The sequence below is a fragment of the Protopterus annectens genome, chromosome 6.part0, assembly GCF_019279795.1.
Source record: "Protopterus annectens isolate FY-2018-M chromosome 6.part0, PAN1.0, whole genome shotgun sequence".
Lineage (NCBI taxonomy): Eukaryota > Metazoa > Chordata > Ceratodontiformes > Protopteridae > Protopterus > Protopterus annectens.
The window spans coordinates 1,527,387,827-1,527,413,826 of NC_056737.1; the positions used below are offsets into that span (position 1 = coordinate 1,527,387,827).

At 38.9% G+C, this 26,000-nt stretch overlaps 1 protein-coding gene across 2 annotated transcripts in view; it reads left to right on the plus strand.

The window, feature by feature from the left end:
• The window catches only part of MARCO (macrophage receptor with collagenous structure), a 503,950-nt gene that overhangs the window by 277,998 nt on the left and 199,952 nt on the right, over positions 1-26,000 (plus strand). For both annotated transcript variants that reach the window (XM_044074990.1, XM_044074989.1), the window contains 2 exons: positions 6,949-6,993; positions 7,755-7,862. In XM_044074990.1, the coding sequence (XP_043930925.1) occupies positions 6,949-6,993; positions 7,755-7,862 (153 nt within the window). The remainder of the gene's footprint in view (positions 1-6,948; positions 6,994-7,754; positions 7,863-26,000) is intronic.

The following is a 26,000-nucleotide window of genomic DNA, read 5'->3' on the forward strand; positions in this document are numbered from 1 at the left end:
ACTTAAATTAAATTCAGATACTACTTAAGGCATAAAAGAAAGATTAGTTCTCAAAGAAACACTGTCTTTGTGAAAAGATGAGATAAGGTTGACTCATCATAAGAGGAGCTCAGATACTCTTCTTGCAGAGATAAAAGCAACCAGTACAACTGTTTTTCATGTTAAAAAACTCAGTTCAGATAGATGTACATGTTGAAATTGAACAACTGTTTGCTTCTCTAACACAAAATTAAAATCTCAAGGAGTAGCGGCTATTTTTCTAGGAGGCTTCCTATGTAATAAAGTTTTCAAAAACATTTTCACATGAGAATGCATTGAAAGAGGGGGAGCCATGGACAGACATGCTGAAATAGCTGACAAATTAACCTTGGCAGAAAGACCATAGGACAGTAACTCACAAATTTTATAAGTCCAAAGAAGTACTAGCTCTGTATGGTTTCTGGTTATGCTGTTGGCACCAACTAGAAAACATTTTCCATTTACTTATACATGATTTTCTAGTAGCAGGTTTTCTTGCCTTCTTAAGTATCTCTTACACATCTTTAGTAAACAGTTGGCTAAAAGGAATTAAGATACCATCATCCAAGCCCTCAATTGAAGTTTCTTGGGGTCAGGATGTATCAAACACTCTGTTCTTGTGTGAGTAGATCCATTCTGTGAGGGAGCTTGTATTAATTGCCTCTGACCAGTTCCAAAAGAACAGAGAACCACTGTTGCCTGGGCCAAAAGAGAGTCTACACAATGACCTTGGGGAGATTCCTTCTGAATCTACAGAAGTACTCTTAGCATTAGTGGGAGGGTGGAAAAACACTGGAACATTCCTATCCAAGGAAAGGAAAGTCATCGGTCTTCCACTTCTTGCATGCAGTCCTGGAACAGAATTTTGCCAGCTGATTGTTGAAAGTAGAGAAAAACGTATACTTGAGGAACTCCCCACAGATGGATCAAATCTGTGAAACCTCTTGATCAAGTTTCCATTTATGAGGGTCTGTCTTTGTCCAGATCAGCTTGTCTGCCAGAATGTAGGATACCCATAGAATGAGATTGTGCTGTAAAGCTCTATCCCAAGCTAACATGGCTAGTCTGCATAGGGGATAAGACCTGTTTCCCCCCTTGCTTTTGGTTAGATCACATTCACTGTATTATTGTCCGTTAACAACTTGAAGAGGCCCCAAAGACCAAAGATGATTCAGAGAGTCGAGTGCCTTGATAAGAGTAAGCTTCTCTTTTATATTTATGTGCTTGCATCTGCCCTTGTTGTCACATATACCTTATACTTTTATCCCTCCTGATACTGCTCTCCAAGCAGTCTGAAGTGTCTGTGGTAACAGACTGCTTTGAAGCAGGGGGGAGGGAGAAGGGGGATATTTCACATCTCCACCTAGTGATATTTCTTCTGGAAAATCCAGGAATAGGAATTTGAAAAGATAATGGATGCAGCTGCTAGAACCAAAAAGACTTTCGATACCATTGCATCTTTTTCATGTGGAGTGTTGCCAGGGGTATCATACGAATCATAGATGCCATGAGACACAGAATCCTAAAGTATTCCTTTGCAGAGACTGAAGTCTGAGTTAAAAACCCTTGAAACAGATCTATACACACACACACACACATATATATATACATATATATATATATATATATATATATATATATATATATATATATATATATATATATATATGTATATATATATATATATATATATATATATATATATATATATTTATTTATTTATATGGGTCCCCTACACATGATTGAAATTTCAAAAAGCCAATTCCCATATGGCCAAGACCATATGATTGATTTTTGAAATTTCGATCATGCAGAACGGGTATCTCCATATAGTGTGGAATGGGTAGATTTCCATCTCAATCTCGGAGTTGGTATATTTAAATTGCAGGGTGTATGACGGGTGCAGGAGGGCTTGCCCCCTGCCAGTAATGTGAAGGTAATTTTTTTTTTTTTTTTTTTTTTTTTTTTAAGATGTTCAAAATTTCAAAAGTCAATGATATGGTCTCGGCCATAAGTGAATCAGCTTTTTATATATGTATATATATATATATATATATATATATATATATATATATATATATATATATATATATAAATATATATATATATATATTTTTTTTTTTCTGACAAAACAAAGCTGTTTATATTGAGGTGTCTAGCAGACACCACAGGAACATAATCCTGTGTGTTTGACATTTGAATGTTCCCTTGGAATACCAACTTGGGTAAAAGATCTCTCACCCAAAAGAGTGATTCCTGACACTTTGAAAAAACTACAAAGATAAGCCAGTCATCTTAATATGGGAAAATGTGGGTAGAGTGTAGCCTGCAATGAGCTATAACTGGAGCTCCATACTTTGTGAACACTCTTGGAGAAAGAATAATCCAAAGAGTAAGGTCAAGAATTGATAACATGAGCCAGACAAACAAAACCTTCAGAAACAATTTAAATCTGGATGAAAAGGTATGGGATGATACACATCTTTTAAATCTAGTGCTAAAAAAATAATTCAAATGAGGAATAAGGGGTAAAAGATTGTGAAGTGACAGCACTTTGAACTTGGGCACTATCACAAAGTAGTTTAGGAAAGAAAGCTCTAGAACTGGCCTCCAGGCATTTTCTTTCTTTCTTTCTTTCTTTCTTTGGCATCAAAATCATCCTTGAATAACATTCTTTCCCAAACGGGGAAGAAGCGAGGAAGAATTGTCTCTATTACTCCCTGACACAGCATGTTTTGTAGGATGGGGGAAACAGAGATCTTTGGTCTGGTGGATTTGGAATAATTCCTTGGAGGGGAGGAATTTCTTCCACCGGTCATCTGTAACCTGGTTGAATGATCTTCAGAACCCGTTAATCTGACGTATCTGTTGTCAAAGCAGAAATGGAGATTCAGACTCCCTGGTTGGGGTCTGTGTGGGTTGTGGGGGGAATATGGTCCCTTATATAGTCATTCTGACTTGAGTGTACTTTGTTTTTGTTCCTGGTTTCAGTTTTGAACCTCTTTGCCATTGTTTTCATAGGATCATAGGATCATAGATTAGTACTAGGCTAACTGCCCTTGCGAGCCATTTTAAGCCTAGCCAATTATCCCCTGTGAGATTCAAATCCTGTACCTTGTGTTTGCAAGGCAAACACCTTAACCATTAGGCCACCCTCCCAACCTCTAAACATCTGCTTACTATCATTTGATCTGACTGTTTATTTTCTTGCTTGCCAAAATTGGATGAGGTGTTAGAGAATAAATTTGGAAAAGGAGGTCAGAAGAATCTGATTCCCTGAATGAGCCTACCCCCTCATCCAATTTTTTGATAACCTCTGTAGGAGATGGTCCAAAAACTAACTCTCTACCCAAAGGAGAATTTTAAATTTTATTTTTTTTTTACATTTCTGGGAGGTTCTGAGAATGCAGCCAGGAAAATCTCCACAACACAGTACCAGTGGCCACAGCCTTGGAAAAAGTATCTACAAAATCATAAGAACACATTAAACAATGAGCAGTGGTCTGTGAAATAGAATAAACAAATCCACTCAAAACAGATTTTCCTCACAAGAAGGAATTGCAGATAAAACATTCCTACTTTCAGTATTAGTCAAAATAAACTTTAACACAGGAGCCTGACAATTCATAGTTTGTAAAATGAAACATGCAGAAGCATACCCTTTTTCCATAATTATCAATTGTTTTACCATCCTTGTCTAAAGGGAAGGGTTGGAATTAACCAAATGTTTAGCAGCAGCTGGGTTAATTAAAGCTGTAGCCACTGGGACAAGTCTGGGATGCATGTATAAAACCTCGAAAGACTCAGAAACTTTAAACATTCAATCTACTTTCTTAGGAGCAGCAGACTATCAGAAAGGCTGCAGGCTGTGACAAACACCTCCGCCAATGCTGACAGCACTGAGGGATGGATGAAGGTTCTGGAAATTCCGCTCATAATATTTTCTTATGGACTGAGAAATCTCAATGTTCACCCATTGAAAATGCTGGCACATTCTAGAAATGACTTCACAGAAAATGAGTCCCTCAGGGAGATTCAGATACCATGTTCTCCCCTGTCTGGCAGAAATCTATGGAAAATACCCTGCATCTGTCCCTTCATCTTCCCATCCAGATTCAGAATCTTGACTTTCTTCGGTAAAAGTGAACCCCCTTTTCCTTTTATCAGAAGCCACTCATACCTGTCAACCACACTGAATTTCTCGGTATTTACCAGTTTTGAGGGCAAAATAATGAAGTGCCAGGAATGCCCAAGTGGCCCCTTTAATTCACGATTTTTTTTTCTTTTCTTTTTTTTTTTTTTTTTTTATTACAACTTTAAATTTATGGCTGATGTCACCACATATCACGAGCCTACAGGGGCATGCATGATGACATCAGCTACTGCCAGTTGGACTCGGTCAGATTGAACTGTCTTGGAGGGAAATAGGGAATGTAGCAATGGCAGCTGTGCACAATTTAAGTTTTTGCGGAGTCTGCAGGTCAGGATGAGAAACTGGCTCGGCCTCCAGACCAGGTAACAAAAAAAAGAGTAAAAAAAATTCACTAACAGGCCCATGCAGTTGCAATATTTTATCTGACATGCACGCTTCTTTTACTCCTTTTTGTTGTTATTGCAAGTCCAAGTCAGTTCAGTTCTGGCCAGCCACTCTGTTCTATGCTAGAAAACTGTGTGTCTTATTTAGGAATGAATGAGCAAGCTATTCAGAAGGTGTTTGTATGCTGCTTCACTCATTTTATCTTTATTTTAGAATTGTATCTGCAGGAGTGACATTTTATCTTTATTTTATAACTGTATCTGCTGGATTTATTCTTATTTTAGAACTGTATCTGCAGTATTTATTAGCTGGCAGCAGGAACGAACAAGCAAGCTATTCAGGGATCCCCTACACATGATCGAAATTTCAAAAAGCCAATTCCCATATAGCCGAGACCATATGATCGACTTTTGAAATTTCGATCATGCAAAATGGGCATCTCCGTATAGTGCGGAATGGGAAGATTTCCATCTTTTGCACCGTAGTGCAATCTTGCAGTTGGTATATTTAAATTATAGGGAGTGTGGGGGGCACAGGGAGTCTTGCCCCCTGCTAGTAACTTGTAGGCAAGTTTTTGTTCCGTTTTGATTTTTTTTTTGTTTTTTTAAAGATGTTCAAAATTTCAAAGTCAATGATATGGTCTCTGCCATATGGGAATCAACTTTTTGAAATTTCAATCATGTATAGTAGACCCCTATTCAGAAGTCAGAAGGTGTGTGTATGCCGCTCTGTTCATTTTATCTTTATTTTAGAACTGTAGCGTTAGAAAACTCTGTGTTTGCTGAATTTAGCAGGAACAAATGAGTAAGTTATCCTGAAGTCAGAAGGTGTGTGTATGCTGCTCCAGTCATTTAAGAACTCTGTGTGTGTTGCATCTAATAGCTGCCTGCATGAACAAACTATGTGTGCTGCATCTAATAGCTGCCTGCATGAACAAACTCTATGTGTGCTGCATTTAATAGCTGTCTGCAGGAGTGTGTGTGCTGCATCTAATAGCTGTCTGCAGGAGTGTGTTTGTTATATCTAATAGCTGTCTGCAGGAACAGACTCGGTGTGTGCTGTATCTAATAGCTGTCTGGAGGAACAAACCTCTGTATGTGCCATATCTAATAGCTGTCTGCAGGAGTGTGTGTGCTGTGTCTAACAGCTGTTTGCAGGAGTGCATGTGTGCATGTGTGTGCGTGTGCGTGTGTGTATCTAATAGCTGTCTGCAGAAGTTTGTGCTGTATCTAATAGCTGCCTACAGGACAGTGTGTGTGTGTGTGTGTGTGTGTGTGTGTGTGTGTGTGTGTGTGTGTGTGTGTGTGTGTGTGTGTGTGTGCGTGCATGCGTGCGTGTGTGCGTTCGTGCATGTGTGTGTGTGCTGTATCTAATAGCTGTCTGCTTGTGCTGTATCTAATAGCTGTCTGCAGGAGTGTGTGTGTGTGTGTGTGTGTGTGTGTGTGTGTGTGTGTGTGTGTGTGTGTGTGTGTGTGTGTGTGTGTGTGTGTGTGTACTACCAGGTATTGTTTTAAGTAATGACAGCACATTGTTTTCTAAACATGTGAGCCTGACTTTTTTTCCCAGACTGGTTTGAAAGATCCAAATATATTCTGTTCTACTCAGTTAATTAGCAAATAGGGCTAACCAGCTGCATTAGTGTTTATGTAAAGAAATTAAAGGAAAAGCGAGCACTCTGCTGCACAGCAGAAAAAAAATGCAAGCTAAAAAGTCTGTTTGGTTCTCAGCTAAACTTGCTACCACAACTATACTTTGCCCCACCAATGAGAACTCACGTCACCAGATCACATCATTATCATATGCTGGCAAGAATCATAACTCCATTGTCATGCCAAATGAAAACAGACCTTTTATGAATCTGTGTGTGTGAAGATGGCAGTGTGAGGTACAATCAGAATGGATACTTAATGAATACCTGGCATATCCTATTAAGCAGCTGTTCATGCTGCATTGTGTAGCACCCTTATACCACGAAGTGACTCTGCCCATCTGTAGTACTGTGTGCTATGTACACCTATCCATACAAAAGGCTGTCATCTTTATACTGTCTGACATCAGCATGAGCCATGCCTATGAACTGAGACAATGCTGGACAGCTCCATAAATGTGGTGTTCAGAATGCATTTATGGAACTGTGCACTATTATGTATATCCCTGAAAGTTTATACAGTCACTGTTCAGTCTAGCTTTATAATACCTGCTTGACTAATAGGCCAAGTTTCATTACATTTACAAAGTAAAATGTGCTGATAATTATTTATTACGTCAACTAATAGTGCACACTTATGGAAATGGTTTCATCTAGATTTCAGCTAAAAAGACTGCTTCGTTAATAAGTAGTAGACCAATACACGTTAAAACGTAATTTAATTTCTAATATGTTTTTACTTTAGGCATTCAAGGTCCAATTGGTCAACCAGGATTAAAAGGAAGTTCAGGTAAAACAAAAATAACAATAAAAATGAATGAGATACATATTGTGTATATTTGTGTCATGTAATATGAGTAAGGGCCAATTCTCGAAGCTGAAAAGCAGGAATTGCTTTATAACACAATAAAGGCAAGTATCAGTATGTTTTAAAGTGTGCACACTATTTTCTTGTTTTGAATGTATACTTTGTTTCACACAATGTGATGAGACCTGAGGATGATGAAAGCGGTGGGAAGGAAACAAAGCAGAGCAGGATGTGAAAAGAAGAACAGCTGATCACATGATCGAGATTCTTCATTGCAAAATGTAGAATCATCTGTCTTTGAATATAGGCATTATTCTGTTTACGCACATAGTCCCGAATTCCAAAAGACTTGTTCTCAGTGACAGCAGGATGAGACCGGGAATCTGGCCCCCATAATAAGCCTGTTTATAGACAGGCCTTAAACTGAAGTAAGTCACTTACACTAAAAGCAGCTCTTTTGGAATCTGGCCCATTGCCCTTACTCAAGCGAAATGTGGTTTAATGGAGATAACATATCTGTGGAGTATGCATAGTTTAACTTTTGACACTTAAACTATGTGAGTTCTTGATGAGGTCATACTGAGCTCCATGCTTGGAGTGGCTGTTTATTAGTGACCTCATTACGGCTTATAACCAGCAGCACCTCTCAGACATATAAACACATATTCACATCATATGTTCTGTATTATTATACTGTGCATTACTAAATTAAGAGTATTGCATTATTCTGGTTATCTAACTAGGTGTTCCAGGTGTACCAGGAGTTAAAGGAAGTAAAGGAGACACTGGTCTTATGGGCAGTAAAGGTGAAAAAGGAGAGAGAGGATATGCTGGATCTCCTGGACTGTCAGGTAACTACCATTTGTTTATTAATGTAATGCTCTGGTACTAGTTGTATATCAGAATTATTTTTCCTGATGGAAACGACATGATAATTGGCCTTATTTATTTCTAAAATGTAGCAGGTATGCTGCAGTGCCCTTAATAATTTATCGAATATATAAAAAAAATAAGCAACAAAAAATGTATGGCTAGTCCCATATACTTTATTTTTAACTGTTTTAACGGAATACTCAAATTAGCAGTTACAATAAAAACAGTGGCATATAATGCAAAAATGAGTCAACAACACACCTGACAAGTTATAATAATCAGACACAAACTGTGGTATAACATGGTATTAGCAAGGTGGCATAGAGCTATATTGGTTTGCATCACTGTTTCACAGTGCTTGGTTCTCCTGACTGGTTCTTAGCTGGGATGACTTTTGTGTAGGGTCTGCATAGCCTCCATTTGTCTACATGAGTTTTTGTCAGGGCCCCTCATTTCTCCCCATATCTAAAGACATGCTGACATGTAAATTGATGATATTTCTAAATTTTCCATAGCTGCAAATGTGCATTCTTATATGGACTGTCACTGCATCCTGAAATGCCTCTAAGCCATGTCCACTGCTTGTCACAACAGTATCTTGACTGCCACATAACCTTGAAAAGTATAAAGCAGGAATTAGAAAATGACTGACTGAATGACAGTTAAATTAAGGAGTTATTTTGAATGATGTCATTAGACTAAAATCAAACCTGAAATTACTTTGACTGTTAATTTGCTCTGAATCTTTGACTAACAGGACAACAGCTTGACAAAGTTAATATCTCAAAAACAATTTTTAAGGGAGAAGTGATCAGGTGTTCATTGCATGACTGGCACTACTTCAATGCATTAAAACACAGTTCTACAAAAAGGTTAATAATAATGTATGGTATTTTATTATATATCCCAGAGATGATGTGATTATGTTTAGTGAGTTTAAACAGAGTTTCTAAATGCATGTTAAAACTAGGATGGCAATAGTGAAGTCTTTTCTTTTCTGTTTTTTTTACAAACATCTTTATTAAATTTTCGCATATGACAAAAGCAATCTTACATTTATATAAATGAAAAACATACAAAATGATATCACTTTAGTTGCAGTTTACATCACAGACACCATAGAAACAACTGTAGTTGCAAACATTATACATCACTTATAAACCATCCAGTCGTTGTCAGTTAAGCATTATATGGCTCATTCAAATCCTGCCTCTTAAACCTCAGTCATGCTATGCATATATTGTTCCCACAATTCCCATTTTACCTATGTAGTTTGCTCCTTCTCTTTTCTAAACATCTCAATTCCAGTTGTTTTTATCTCTGTTTCTATGTTTACTACTTCTAGTAAAGTTGGTCTAGACTTTGTGTTCCATTTTCCAGTAATTGCTTTTTGGCAGCCACCATAATTAGACTTGGTAAGGCTTCGCTATGTCTAGGCAGTTCTGATTCTGTATCATAACTCAAAAAATCATCTCCCCAGTTAGTCCAATTTGCTCGCCCAGCGTGTCTGACAGAGCGGTTTGCAGGGAATCCCTAAAGTCTGTCAGCTCATTATACTCCCAATAAATATGTTCCCAGCTAGCACTTTCTTGCCTGTCACACTGCCAACATTTGCTAACCACCTGAGGAAAAATTATTTGAAGTATACTTGGGGTATAAAAATACCTATGTAAACATTCCAGGCAAAGATCCTAAATCTTCTGGACTTTGTTGCATATTTGGGAGATGCACATATATCCTCCCATTGTCTTTTTGTGAATTGCTTATCCAGTCTCTCTTCCCAATCCTTTCTAAGCTCCTCTGATTGATTTTTATAATTATCATATATATTTATTATTTTATTATTTTATTTTACATTTGTTAACCGGGCTAGTCTGACTGGATATATTTCCATTTTCAGCAGAGGCCCGGGGAGAAAAGCTCCACATATGGACATAAGAGATTTATAATGAGTACAAATAACAAGTTACAAATAACAAGTTACAGACTTGTAACACTTCAACCAATGCATCTTGATTACAAAAAAAAGAAGGCAACTGGAAAAACTAAAATACATTCTATTAAACATCAATACAACTTCTAGAACCTGATAAATAATAAGAGAGACCAGGGAAAAGAACTAAAACATTGAAACCTAAAACTAGATTACAAAGAAGTACACTACCTAGACTATCTAAATACTATCATCTTTAGCATAATTACATATTGTAGCATGAGAAGAGAGAGTAAAGGGACAGGAGTTAGCAAAAAAAAAGCAGTAGAAGGGCAGTGTAGAGTTGATAAAGATATTTTATATGCTTTACTATTTATTCCTTTCTTAATGGCAGCTTCTGTTCTAGATTCTATTAAAAACTCTACTAGTGCTGGTCTTTCATTAAGGAGCCCTCTATTTCTTTCTCTTTGCCTATACTCTGATATCAATCCTTGATAGGGAAGGCAGTCTCAAACCTGCAGTCCAAATAAATTATTGGCCTCTTCCCATTATATTACCTTTCCTTTTCTAGTTATTTGCTCCCAATACCTTGATTCCTTTACCAGTTTTTTTGAATAAATTCCAGACCCTCTTACCTATTACCTGTATCCCTGACCACAGTCATCCCCTATCAGCCAAATCTCCATTCTCATGCTGGTTTGATTCTTAGAATAATAACTGCTATTTTATGAATATAATACTCTATGATTTTGTCTGTTCGCCTTAAGAGTCTGCATCCAAAATCGCAGTCCCTCTGTTCTTGTTTTATATGCAAATAGGCACATAATATTTCACTTATAAAAATCGTTGGTAAAGGTTTAAAATATAAAGAGGAAGCCGGTTTCTTGAAAAATAGGAGCAAAATTGTGTTTCAAACTCATTTATAGTGCCTATAGAATATGTTGATGCCTGGGGTATGATGTATGAAATATCTGCACTTTAAAAGTGGCAAAATCACTGTTTTAAAACACTACTAACGACAGGCTCAGGTGATGTAGGAATAGTGAATCATGAAGTACAATGGATTAGCAAGGAGGAAGTAAGGATAGCTATGAAGAGAATGAAGAATGGAAAGGCTGCTGGCCCAGATGACATACCTGTGGAAGGATGGAGGTGAATAGGTGAAATGGCAGTGGAGTTTTTAACCAGATTGTTTAATGAAATCTTGGAAAGTGAGAGGATGCCTGAGGAATGGAGAAAAAGTGTTTTGGTATGGATTTTTAAGAATAAGGGTTATGTGCAGAGCTGTAGTAACTACAGAGGGATTAAACTGATCAGTCACAGCATGAAGTTATGTGAAAGAGTAGTGGAAGCAAGGTTAAGAAGGGATGTGATGATTAGTGATCAGCAGTATGGTTTCATGCCGGAAAAGAGCACTACAGATGCAATCTTTTCTCTGAGAGTCTTGATAGAGAAGTACAAAGAATGTCAGAAGAAGTTGCATTGTGTTTTTGTAGACTTAGAGAAAGCATATGACAGGGTGCGTAGAGAGGAGTTGTGGTATTGCATGAGGACGTCAGGAGTGTCAGAAAAGTATGTAAGAGTGGTACAGGATATGTACGAGGGTAGTGTGACAGCGGTGAGGTCTACGGTGGGAGTGACGGATGCGTTTAAGGTGGAGGTGGGGTTACATCAAGGATCAGCTCTGAGCCCTTTCTTATTTGCAATGGCGATGGACAGGTTGACAGACGAGATCAGACAGGAGTCCCCATGGACTATGATGTTTGCAGATGACATTGTGATCTGTAGTGAGAGTAGGGAACAGGTGGAGGAGACCCTGGAGAGATGGAGATATGATCTAGAGAGAAGAGGAATGAAGGTCAGCAGGACTAAGACAGAATATATGTGTGTGAATGAGAGGGAGGATAGAGGAATGGTAAGGATGCAAGGAGTAGAGGTGGAGAAGGTGGATGAGTTTAAATACTTGGGGTCAATAGTTCAGAGTAACGGTAAGTGTGGAAGAGAGGTGAAAAAGAGAGTACAGGCAGGATGGAGTGGGTGGAGAAGAGTGTCAGGAGTGATTTGTGACAGACGAGTACCTATAAGAGTGAAAGGGAAGGTCTACAAGAGGGTAGTGAGACCAGCTATGTTATATGGGTTGGAGACAGTGGCAGTGACAAAAAAGCAGGAGTTTGAGCTGGATGTGGCAGAATTAAAGATGTTAAGATTTGCACTGGGTGTGACAAGGGTGGACAGGATTAGGAATAGGTATATTAGAGAGTCAGCCCAGGTTGGAAGGTTTGGAGACAAAGCCAGAGATGCACGATTATGTTGGTTTGGACATGTGCTGAGGAGGGATGGTGAGTATATTGGGAAAAAGATGCTAAGGATGAAGGTACCAGGTAACAGAAAAAGAGGAAGGCCTAAGATAAGGTTTATGGATGTGGTGAGAGAGGACATGCAGGTGGTTGGTGTGACACAGCAAGATGCAGAGGACAGGAAGAAATGGAAACAGGTGATCTGCTGTGGCGACCCCTAACGGGAACAGCCGAAAGAAGATGATGATGATGACTATCGACAGGCTCAAAATGTCGGTGGATGCATCAACAACACAAAAAATATTTATTCAGATAATTAAATCCACAATAATTAGGTTAAGCACTTTCATCCACTTGTTCTGACGAAATTCCCCTATGGAATGAAAGTGTTTAACTTAATTACTGTGGATTTAATTATTTGAATTAATACTTGTTTGTGTTATTGATGCATCTACCAATGTTCTGAGTCTGTGAATATCTGCACTTTAGTTTTAAGGGAAATAATTTTATAGTAATCACAATACCAAAGTTAATTCCCTAATTTTGTATGCCGTATACAAGCTTACTCTCATATGCTCTACTTATTCATTATTTTTCATCTATTTTTCTTGCTCTAACTTTTTCCCATTATTTTTACTATGATAATTACAATGATTTAATAGCGGTTATATTTTACAAAGTAATTTTTCATTTTTTTACAATATTTTAAGTAGTTTCGAAAGACTTTAAGCAGTGAGGTCTATATTAAAACTGGTGACTTTTTCATTCAATGTTTATTTAGTTTTCATTTCCATTTGGTTGTTTGTGAATATGTTTTATTTGTTGTTTTATTTTTTTTTCAAACCAATCTTCCTACATTTAATTTCTAGAAGAATGAACTATGCATGATATATTTGTGTGTGTGTGTGTGTGTGTGTGTGTGTGTGTGTGTGTGTGTGTGTGTGTGTGTGTGTGTGTGTGTGTGTGTGTGTGTGTGTGTGTGTGTGTATGTGTGTATGTGTGTGCATCTGTGTGTGTGTGTGTGTGTGTGTGTGTGTGCATCTGTGTGTGTCTGTGTGTGTGTGTGTGTGTGTGTGTGTGTGTGTGTGCATCTGTGTGTGTGTGTGTGTGTGCATGCATCTGTGTGTGTGTGTGTGTGTGCATGCATCTGTGTGTGTGTGTGTGTGTGTGCATGCATCTGTGTGTGTGTGTGTGTGTGTGTGTGTGTGTGTGCATCTGTGTGTGTGCATGCATCTGTGTGTGTGTGTGTGTGTGTGTGTGTGTGTGTGTGTGTGTGTGTGTGTGTGTGTGTGTGTATGTGTGTGTGTGTGTGTATGTGTGTATGCGTGTGTGTGTGTGTGTGTGTGTGTGTGTGTGTGTGTGTGTGTGTGTGTATCTGTGTGTGCCTATGTATGACAATGTGGTTTAAATGTATAAGTTTTGTGTGTAGTATTTACAATATCTAAATTTTAATTTTCCTCACTTACCTAGCATGCCGTAATGTCAGAGTTAGTATTTTTTTTTTTTGGGTGGGGGGGGGGGGTAGATGAATGTTATAGGACAGATTTCTGAATTTATTTCTTCATAGGATGGAATTGCATTTTGTTTTGCTTTTGGGACCTATTGTTTTGAGACTTTTGATAGTAAAGGAGGTCAACTAAACATTTTTAAGTGTTTTTATAATGCATTTAGCAAAGTTAAATGTGATCTAAAGTATTGCTAGGCAAATTTATCTTAGTAAATTGCTTATTACTATGCTCATCTACTCTTCCATATATTTGAACCGATGTGGGTACCGTCAACTTAGAATGAAGGTTCAGTCGGTACAACATGACCTGACTCCTGCTAGACTGGATTACATTTCTCTACATAATATTCTTGGGAGCCAGTTGATCTAGTCATAACTGTTTCTTTGACTGCTGGATACTTTTAACCTTCAGTAACAATGGAGTTTTGCCTGTCTCCATTGTTGTGGGAGTTTGGAATAGTTATATATAAGTTCATGAAGTGGTGATGATGGGGGGGTGTCCCCCATATCAGGGGTGCTGGATAGCTGGCCCCCTGCCAAACAGAATTACCTGCAAGGTTCACTAAAAGTTGTTTTGGCACAATTTTTTTCAATCTATTGGCATTCAGCAGATTGGCAGTTGATCAGGTGACATGCTTATAGTCTGTTGTATGCTTCTTCCGCAAAGACTCACATCTTGTTATAAACTAAAAACTCCTAATCTAGTCCAAGCTATGGTGGCTGTCACAGGTTAAAGTAAGTCATGTTTTAGGTGGTAGAAATTGTTTATTTTGTATAACCCTAGCCTTAGAGACATTTTCACTGACAACACCTCAGACATTGCTTGATACTCTCACCATGAAAAAAATGCAAAATAGCGTGAAGTACTTTTAAATGTCATTTCATAAGTAGAAGTCGCATTACAGATTAAATATAACCAGGTGTGGCCTGAGATGACAGGGAGGCACCAGTGGTAAAAGTAAAGCCATGGATTATTTTGGGTAATAAACTTATTTTTACTATTATTCTAACTATTGACATACCTGTTCATATTTGACACCCAACATGACAGTTAACAATCAGAAGGTTAATCCAAGGTTGACCTACTTAAACGATCCTAGCACAGTTGAAACTGTTTAGTCTGTGTCTGAAGTAAGGCCGATTCAGCATAGTAGCCATTCTCTTCCAAATCTGGATCCTATAGCCATCTATGAGATGGAGTACCTGTCCTGAATGGAGTTACCAAAGCCAACATTAGTGCATCTGTAATTTGTACTGCTTCAGTAAGGTTAAACCAGCTCAAATGATGATTTCTGAATTAGAACAGGTTTGCAGTATTCCCATTAAAGCATTCTATGAGGTCTTTAATAAAATGTTATAATCTACATTTGCGCAGGTAAAGAAAAATACACTTATTAATGTAGACGTTGCACTCTACTAGAAGCAGTCCCTGCTGCCACACAGTTTCTGTCAAAATAAGAATCATCTAAGTCCAGACACATCAATAAGTTGATGTTACAGATAAATTATTCTCTATGATGTTTGTGTTATACCAGTCAGGGAAAACCTTTCCTGGGTTTTCACATCCAGATCAATTAAATTCAGTAAACACAGTTAATCTCAGGAGCAGTGCAAACAGTAGTTGTACTGCTACATTTCTAAGTTGCTTTGTCAAGCTGAGCTTTGATTTGATGTGATTTGTGCTCATATAAGAGTACTTGTTTTAGTTCAGCCTATAACAAAGATACTTATAAATATTGTAAATATTTAACGTGATACAATATATTTAATCTGCTCTTATATATTGTAAACATTTTGTTTAAATGTGCTACAAACATTTGTAGTCTTGTACACAGGTCGTGGAGGAAAAGGGTCAGTGGACTAACCCACCTACTCAGCAACCAAAATGTAAAATAACAGTCAGTAGACAAATAATTTTGAGGAAGACAGTAGGGATGCTTGACTTTTTTTGACTGTATGTAGCTCTTTCTGATCCTATGTGAGCATTATGCAGTAGTACCAAACAAAGTTTCCCCTTGACCAATGTCCACATAACTATAAGATTTATACATTGAGCTCCTGGTTCAAAGTGTTACATCTCAGTGTTTTCATAAGTATTAATGTGTAGTATTATGTATTTGTTTGTGTATATGTCTGTCTATGCATATAAATATATATATATATATATACACACACATATACACATACACATACACACACACACTCAATTTATTTTGTTTCTCCCTTAATGTCTTCACAGTGACTGCCAATGGGCATTATGATTTTTAAATAGTGTATAAATGTACACACCTATTTAGTCTGTTTTTCCCCTATTCTAAGGGGGATCTTTTCTTCCTAGATCCTCTTTGAAAATGGGCACTGCCCAGCAGGACAAACCTGGTTGACAAAAATGCATATAATTTAACAAATAAATCTAGTGTTATCTTGTAGAAGGTATACCTTTATACAGGAGGTATGCTGTTGACCTTTACATCTTTGCTAATGTGTTTACCTACAGTACAGAAAGAATATGTTCTCACTGGGGTACTGTCTTAAACTCTGGAAGGACAGAAACATGCTTCATGCATTTTCGGTGCACCCAAGAGTTTTGAAATAGTGTGGCCACAAAATGCTTTGGGGTTTTCTTCAAATATTTTGAGATACAAATTTACAAGTACTGATTTATATTTGTCTTCACATACCAGTCTCAGAGCTAGATGTAGTTAATTTTGAGTCTACTAAGATGACTGCCAAGTCCCATATTCAGTCTAGCTTGATTTTCCTAGTAGTTAGCAATGCAGTTCTGAGCAATAGGACCTCCAGACAAGCAATGTGTTATATCATTACTAAAGTCTGGCTTTGCCTATCTTCTTCATTGGTTACCTACATAAGCATGGATAAGAGTTGTAAAATATACACATAGCATGTCATATGAATAGTGTACAGCCCTCAGAGGACTGCATATGAATGGTTTTGCATCCATCTCTTCCCCTTTGCAGTTAAGATTTTGAGATAAGTACGTCAACTTAACTTCTTTTTGCAGTTAAGATTTTGAGATAAATACGTCAACTTAACTTCTTTCTCATTATGTAGCCTATTGATAACTTTTGGAACTGTTGTCTGGTCAGAGAAATATAAGAAAATAATCCTTTTCACTGTTATTGATAATAGTAATGAAGCCATGAGCAATACGAACTCACAAGTCTTGTTTTCACATTTCCTTAATAAACGTTACCTTATTTTGCTGTCATCTGATCATGGACCCCCCTTTTTCACTTAAATGCTTAATTCACTGCTGCTACTCAACTCCCCTTGTATATAAGGAGAAAGTAATCGTAGGCACTAAGCCTATAATTGCAAAGTACCTTGCCAAAGCAAGGGAAAACAGCTCTTGTACTCTACAAAGGAAGCACTGAGCCAGGCATGTCCAAGGGTCAGCTTCCGGTGATTTCTCCAGTCCACTTGGTGAACCTGGACATACTAGGGCAATGCAGCAATTGCCTCATGTACACAGACAACCGTCTCCTCCTACCACCCAACACTACAACCTGCGAGAGATGCACTTACATAGCCAAAATAGAAACTAAGCTCTCTCTAGCCAAGATTGTGCTAGACAGTCAAGAGGAGAAGGTTAACACCTGCACTATACCTCAAGCAACACATATACCTTCAAAGCCCACATCACAAACACCCACACATAGTAACACTAAACCCACATATGCAGAGGTCCTTAACATTAACCTGCACAAGCAAAAAGGACCTCCGAAGCTGATGCAAACAAACAAACACATATCACAAACAAAGTAAAACATAGCAGTGTGCCACCCAACAACAGCCCCCATGGCAAAACAACGTACCCAACACCTTAGTCATAGGTGACTCCATAGTCAGGCACACTGATGTCCCACTCACCAGGCTGGACAAGGAGAAAATTACTGTCAGCTGCCTGTCGGGAGCCAGGATCTGCCACATAACGCATGCACTCAAGTCACTCCACAACAAGTACAAATATGACTCTGTCATTGTCCATGTTGGTGTGAATGACATGAGATGTACCTCCCTAAACTACATGAAAAGAGACATGGAAGAGCTCTTGGGTCATGTGGCCCAGACAGGTATGACCCTAGCCCTGAGTAGCATCCTGCCTTTGCCCAGAATGATACCACAGTATAATGATAAAATGATTGACTTCAACAATTGGCTAAGTTTCTGTTGTCATTCAAAGGGGATCCAGTATCTGTCTGCCTGGGACAACATGATCGACAAACCACAATGCTTTGCCAGAGGTGGTCTGCACCTTTCGCTCCTGGGATTTAGGTTACTGGCTAAGGCTCTTTCCATCCCCATAGTGCCTTTTTAAGGCAAGGCTCAAATGACAAACCTACCACCTTAACAGATAAAAACATGCAAAATCTGAAGGTTATGCTACTCAATGCTAGAAGTCTAAATCTCAAAAGGCACTCTCGAGGCACTCTTAAAAATGGAGAACATTGATATCTGTGCAGTAACGGAGACCTGGTTCAAGGCTCCAGAGAGCACCCCTGCAATTCCAGGCTACAACTCTTACCACACTTTTTGGCCACCAAACCAGGACCGAAACACTAAAGGTGGTGGAGTGTCTATATTCACCAAGGATATTCACACCTCCAGGCTATTTGCCCAACACAATGAGTCTGAAATATTACAGGTGCAACTAACATTAGGTAAGACTGCAATCCAAATTATAGCTTGCTACAGATCCCCCACCATGCCTCAAGATTCTCACTACACCTTTTTAAACATACTGGAAAATATTAAGATACAACCTAGCACCCTAATACTGGGTAATTTCAACTGCCTGCCATTAATTGGGAAAACTACTTGGGTACCAACGCCTTTGCCCAACGGTTCTTGGAATTCATAAATTTCAATGCCCTGGATCAACTAATCCAAAGTCCAACCAGGGGCTCAAATATCCTTGACCTGGTCATTACCAACATGGGAGATTGATGCTCCACACCAGCGGTCACCCCCTCTCTGGTCAGGTCTGACCATAAGCTAATCACCCTTGATGCCCACATCCCACCCCCACCCCCCAGTAGGGAAACCTCCATAAAAAAACTTCTCCAAAGCTAACTTCATGCTACTCAAGTCAAAAGTGACAAACTTCACGACACCCATGCAGATGGGAACTGAAAGTTTGACTGCCAAATCCTACATTAAGGGACTGTATGAGCATATCCACTTGTGCATAAATTGAGCCATTCCAAATAGAACCAAGACACTCTCCTCCAAAGAAAGGAAGCCAATCTGGTGGTCCCCTGCCATAAACAAGTTATACAACAGAAGGAAGAAACTGTTACAGAAAAAAGGAAAATACCAGCATACAAAAAACTCCCTTACCAGCCTCAGTAAGAAGCTGAGGTTCCTCATAAAATCCTCCAAAGCTAGTTATGAAAATAAAATTGCCAACGATTCTAAGGACAACCACAAGGCATTCTATAATTACGTCAATAATCTAAATGACAATACTCAGATATGCTCTGAGCTACACCAGAATGGTACTAAATATACTGATCCCAAGGATATTGCCAATATCCTAGCAGATCGATTCAGTGCCAAATTCACCCCCCCTCACCCCCTAAAGGGCCCATCTCAATACCAAAAGATTGCTAAATGCCAGTAATCAATGCCATACAGGTAAGAAACACATTCTCCAAAGCTAAGAATACAGCATCGATGGGACCAGATGACATCCCAGGCTGTGTACTGTATGAACTACAAAATGAACTAGCACCTCACCTAAGTGTCATGTTTAACCATAGCCTTAGGATTTGTGCCCAGTGAGTTGTGCACAGCTACAGTTATCCCACTCCACAAAGGGGGGGGTCCACCTTGGACCCCAGGAACTACCATCCCATCAGCCTAATGAGCCTGATCTGAAAAGCCATGGAACGCATTATCATGGAACTTATAAATGAAGGACATTGGCAACCTTCAAATACTGGACCCCATCCAGTTTGGTTTTGTGAAGGGCCGATCTTGTCTCCTCAACCTGATTGACTTTTTTGAATCAGTCTCCAGAGCTGTGGACGAGGGTAAGACAGTCCACACAGCCTATCTGGACCTTGCCAAGGACTTAGACACCATCCCCCACTCTGGAATCATAGATAAACTTACTAAGCTGGGCATTAATCCCTATGTCACTCGATGGGTTGCTAACTGACTTACTGACAGAACCCACACTGTAAAAGTAGCCGACTCCAAATCCAAATCCAGACAAGTGACAAGTGGAGTACCTCAGGGTTCAGTCCTGGGACCTCTCTTGTTTGGCGTCTACTTCTCCGAACTACAGGCCAACATCAAGGGACTCTGGCTAACAAAGTTCGCAGATGACTGCAAACTGGGAGCCATTATCGATTCCCCAAATGATGTGGACATCCTACAAAAGGGCCTTACAGAGACAGATGCTTGGTGCCAGAGCCATGGGCTCAAGCTCAATGCCAAGAAATGTATACTTATCCCCTTTGGGAAAAAACATGTACCCATGAATTACCACATAAGTGGCAGTACACTAAACACCGAAAGTGTGATAAGGGACCTAGGGACACAGGTGGAAAGTTGTCTCACCTTCGATAACCACATCACCACAACAATCAGGAAATCCTTCTATGTGGCACATCTCATTACTAAGGGCTTTTCATCCAGGAAAAAGGAGGTCATTGTCGCTCTGTACTCATCCCTCATTAGACCCATTATAGAGTACAATGCCCCATTTGGTATGTACCTCACAAGACAGCTGCAACAATTGGAAAGGCCACAGAAATACCTCACTAAAAGAATCACAGACCTAAAGAAGATGCCCTATGCTGACCGTATAAGAAAACTCCAGCTATACTCTGTCGCATATTGTTTACTCAGAGGTGATTTCTGCTTAATATACAAGGCCATGTCAAACCCAGAGCTGTTGGACATGCTACATTTAAAGAAATCTCAATCCCTCAGAGCCACGGTCTCCAGGGATCTAAACCTGGTCATCACACTGAACAAAACATGCTGGAGGGATACATTCCTGTCCCAAAGATTCCCCATTCTCTGGAATAGACTGCCCATACATGTCAAGCAGAGCACCTCTTTGGCCCACTTTAAAAGGAACCTTGAAGACTGGATGGGAGATAGGAAATTCATCCTTGTGATCACATCAGTCACCCTGCTAGACAGGGGACAGGGGAAGTAAAATTCCTGGAAAAATAGCTGGGGAAATGTTATAGTTAGGCTTGTATAGGCCCTAGGGCCAATAGCCTAGAACCGACCTATGAACCTATGAACCTACATGCCTTTCATGCTGATAGGAAAATTGAAATGTCCGGATTAACAATTTTGAGTTATATCACACTTTGAGTAGGACTGGTGAGAAGGCAAAGTTTAGTCCATGACGTTTCTTTATGTCACAGGAGAATAAGACACAAAGGTATTTAATACAGTTAATCTAAAAGAAGAGAAAAAGGGAAAGTAACTGTTATGTGAGAGAAATGAAAAGGATATTGTGAGACTAACAAAACTTGCTATTGCCAGACATTTGTTTTCAGTTGGTATAATGGTTTACATGAACTCATTGATGCTTATCAATCAGAATAACAGAAGCGAGTAATACTGAACTGGATGAGCTGCACAATTCATAACTTACCGTCAGAATGGTCTAATTCTTAAAATGACCAAATAAGGAACAGATTGTTGACAGAACCAGATATGAATTTGGATAAAAGTCTGGATGTGTGCAGAGCAAACAAAACTTCTAGAATGTAGGTAAAGGTGTTAAAAAAATATAAAAAAGTAAAGCATTAAAGTCCCTGATAATCACAACAACTATAGCAAAGTGGTACTCATGATGGTAGCTAGGACATTTTGCTCAGCTGACTATAAAGGCCATGTGTATTGGGGTGTTATAACATAGCAGGATGAATCACATTTTTTTCAGATTTTCAGGCAATGTTTTACAACTATTTTTGCAAAAAGATGCAAAAAAGAACATAAGGGCATTTCACAGTATTTACATACATGAAAGTGAGGAAGAAGTAGAAATTTTTTATTTGACTTGTAGGAGTGCAAGAAAGAAGGCACTTCAGAATGATACACACAATGCTGTGCTGAAGACAATTATTAGATTGGAAGCCTAATTATTAGTGGAAAAAGCACTGACTTTATGTTAAGCACTTCTCCTGCACACTATACGTTGCCAGAATCCATATTTAAAACTTTAAACCAGCAAGGTAAGGTAAATAAATCAGTCTGTTAAAGTGCAACCTGTGGATCAGATATTGCTGACTTGAATAAAAGTATAAGAAGCACATGGTTTTCTTTCAAGTTGTAATCTTCTATCAGACTACAAAGTAACCGTATATGTTCATTTTATTTCTATGAAAGAAGCTTGTCAATGTAAAATAAATATGTAGCACATAGTATTTAAGACCAGAGACATTTACAAGTTTAAGACACTGCCAGGGTTTCCATCAAGAAAATTTGCAATGCTTCCTGACATGTCATACAGAAGTGAAGCCTTGACTTCAACCCAGATGATCTATATCCAATCACTGACATAGGCACCTGATAGACTGAGTGAGAGAGGATGAAAATATGCGAATGATGCCCGATTGCTGATCCTTGGAAGGAAGGAATTTGCTACGCCTGCAGGCTTTTGTGACACTTTATGGTGGTTTAGTGTATTGCCTTCCAGCAATGGCCATGTTTGCACTCACTGCATCAGGCAGGGACTTCTCTACTGAGTTGCAGAGTATGAACTATGTAAGCGAGGCTGCCCACCTCCTCTCTAAACTGGCAGCTATTGTGAGTCTACAAGTAGCCTAGTGACATGGTGCTTGTAGGGACTGGCTATCTGTTCTACTCCCTACCACTAAACTTTCACCATCAGGGAAGTGGATGGTCAAATAGGAATTCCCAGACAGGGTGATTGGGCCTTAAAGTTCAAAGATACCAGAAGAATGCCATTAGGCACAGAAAAATATGTTTCCAGAGCAAGCCTTTATTTGAACATTGCTAAGACATACAATAAGTAAAATGCTGTGAGAACAGATAGTTCTCTTCAAATGGTCCAAACACTAGCCGTAAATGTGTATGCAGAAAAATGAAACTAATCTGAAAACTACAAATCACTGATTCATGCAGTGTTCATTTTTCAGAAAAATGAAGATGTATTCACTAATTTCGGGTTGTCAGGGGAATACCATATTAAAATATCGCCAGGTGCAATACCTACACTGCATGAACCTATAAGGGTATCAGAAACTCTAAGAACAGAATAGTAATAGAGCTCAAAAAAAAAATAGAAAGCTTAGGTATGATTGTTAAGCAAAAAGAACATAATAAACGTGCAAAAAATTAACAGATAAAAATACAGCTTTTGATACAAAAAACAAAAATAGACACTAGAAAAAAATACAACTTTCGATACAGAAACAGAAATTGATACTAGATAAGCATTATAACTAACTATAGAGACAGACCAAGACTGCTTAGCAATTAGTGTAAGTTTAGCATGAGCTAGTATAACTATTAGAAACTTGAGTAGAAAATAAAATTCCTGATACTATAGAAAAAAATTACAGTGGGAATAATTGGATATGAAGCTATCTGGAGTGGTAGAAACAGTGATGATTAGGTAATGCATGGGCATAGCTAGGAATTCATTAAGTGTAATTTAAGAGAGTTTTTGAACAGCGTAATAGTGAAGGCAGAAGATAAAGGAGGGGGAAGGCTATTCCAGGATTTAGCTACATTATGGGAGAATAGTGCTTTACCTGCAGTGTTAAAACTATAAAATATGAAAATAATATAAAATAAAATGCACAAGAAATAAATACACTGTAAATGTATGGTTGAGGTTCAGAATCCAGACCCAGCCAGGAGTACAAATAATGACAAAGTCTTAAAATGCCAGCAGTAAAAGCCTACACAAACAAACTAAGCAAAATAAAATAATACAAATAGGCCAGTGCTGAAGAAGTAGTCAATGATAATCATACAAAAACAAAAGAAAAAGTTCATTGCAATAGGATTCAGATGGACCATGGGACCATAAGCTGCCTAAAAATCAATAGTACAATCAAAATGAGAAATACTAATAGAAAAGTACATATCAGCTAGAGTGCAAAAGCAAAGTGAAACCAGACTTCCTTCACCAAAGACCACTTAGCACCAAGGTGACACTATGAACCTTGTAAAAGGAATTTAGGAACCACAGTGATGAACCCACAAAAATCTACATTTAGGTATATATTGTCTATATGTACAATGTATGTGTTGCTGGTGGCTTTGGTAGTCTGTATTAGCCCTGGTTTGTCCATTTTGGTGCATACAGACCCTTGCACTGGTGTTGTCCTGGACTGTACTTGGTTACATTAGTCTGACCTGTGCTGACCTTTGCAGGACACTACACTTGTAAAGCCATGACGTACAGTACATGATGTTCTCTTCCCATGAAAGTCAAGACCTTCCTCTCACATGCCTTACTTCTGCTTCTGTGGCCTACATTCTGGGCATTGTCCTATGTTCTGCTGCTGGCAGTGGCTGCCCCTCAGGTTGTTGGACAATGTACCCATTGTATACAGCCCTTGGTGTGTTAGAGTGTGTGTGCTTGTGTGCGTGTGTGCGTGCATGCATGAGTGTGTGCGTTGGTCATGGATACTTCCATCCTGCCTCTCTAAGGAAAATGGTATAGGTCTCTTCACATAGCTGTGGAGCTGCACAGTCCATCATTGTTTGAGCATAAAGTATGGTATACCATACCCCTAACCATAGTGTTCAATCACAGCATCCATACAGGTTGTACACCAAGTGAATGGAGAACAGCTTCAGTCATTCCCCTCCATAAAGAATGGCCTTCCACAGACCCAGGAAATTACAGAGCCTTAAGTCTGACCAACTTCATATGCAAAGCCACGGAAAGAGTTATCATGGATTTAGTTAGTTAATCAGAACATAGGTAACCTCCAAACATTGGACCCATATCAGTTTAGATTTGTCAAGGGCAGGTCATGCTTACTCAACCTGTTGGATATTTTTAAAAGTTCACTAAAACAATGGATGAAGGCAAAATGGTACCACATCACATACCTCGACCTGACCAAAGTTTGACAAAATTTCTCACTTAGGCATAATAGAAAAGCCAAATAAACTGGGAATAAACCCCTATGTCACACACTGGATTGCCAACAGTCTCACATTTAGGATGCAGGAAATCAAAATAGGGGAAGTTGCATCCACAAATAGACCAGTCCCCAGTGGAGTCCCCCAGGATTCTGTGATGGGACCTCTACCCAATAGGCATCTACTTTTCTGAAGTAAAAGCCAGTACCAAATGGCTCTGGCTGAGTAAGTTTGAGGATGACTGCAAGCTAGGAGCAGCCATTGAATCTACAAATGACAGGCACCCTGCAGTAAGTTTGTCTCAGATAAATAACTGGTTCCAAACTCATGGACTGAACCTAAATGTCAAAAGATGCATTACTGTATCCCTTTGGAAGTCATCTACCCCAGGGAACTACCACATTTACAATACGGTCCTAAGAGTTAATCCAGTTGTTTGGGATTTGGGAACTTGTGGACAGTGACCTAACATTTGACTAACATATGTCCATTGCTGAAAGAAAGTCCTTTTATATTGCAGAGCTTAAAAACAAAAGGATTGTGTCTCGATCTAGTAGATGTCATTTCCCCCCTTTACTCAGTGCTCATAAGGCCAGTTAGTGAATATAATGTCCTCTTTGGCTTGTATTTGACCAGACACATGCAAGAAATGGAATGCCCACAGTGATACCTTGCTGAAAAGATACAAGGTCTAAACAACATATCCTACACTGACCGACTCAAAGTCCTGTGACAAAGATTGGTATTCTACAGACTGCTAAGAAGTGACCCGTGTCTGGCATACAAGGCATCATCCAACCCATTACTAATGGATTTACTGCACATCAGCAAGCCAATAGCATCAAAAATACTCAGTCTAGGGATATAAACCTGTTCTGATACATCACCAGAATGGTTTGGAGAGACAGGTATATCTTGCAGAGGATAAATCTGCTCTATAACAGACTCCCTATCCACATAAAACAAAGTTCATTCCTGTCCATATTCAAGCATAGCTTGGATCTATAGATGGGAAACAGAAAATTTACCCCAGGACTGCCCCATACTACTAGTGGACAGAGGCAGCTCCTTAATGCTCTATACCATGTATGATGGGCCCCTTCAAATTATCTACAATATAATTCCAGTTATTGCCATTAGTGCCAATATATAATTATCGACCATGGGATGGGTAAGGCCATACTCTAACCAAATGGGATAGCTTAACTGGAAGACAGGCTTAAAATGTCCTACAAGGGCGGCATACCTCTCAACCTCT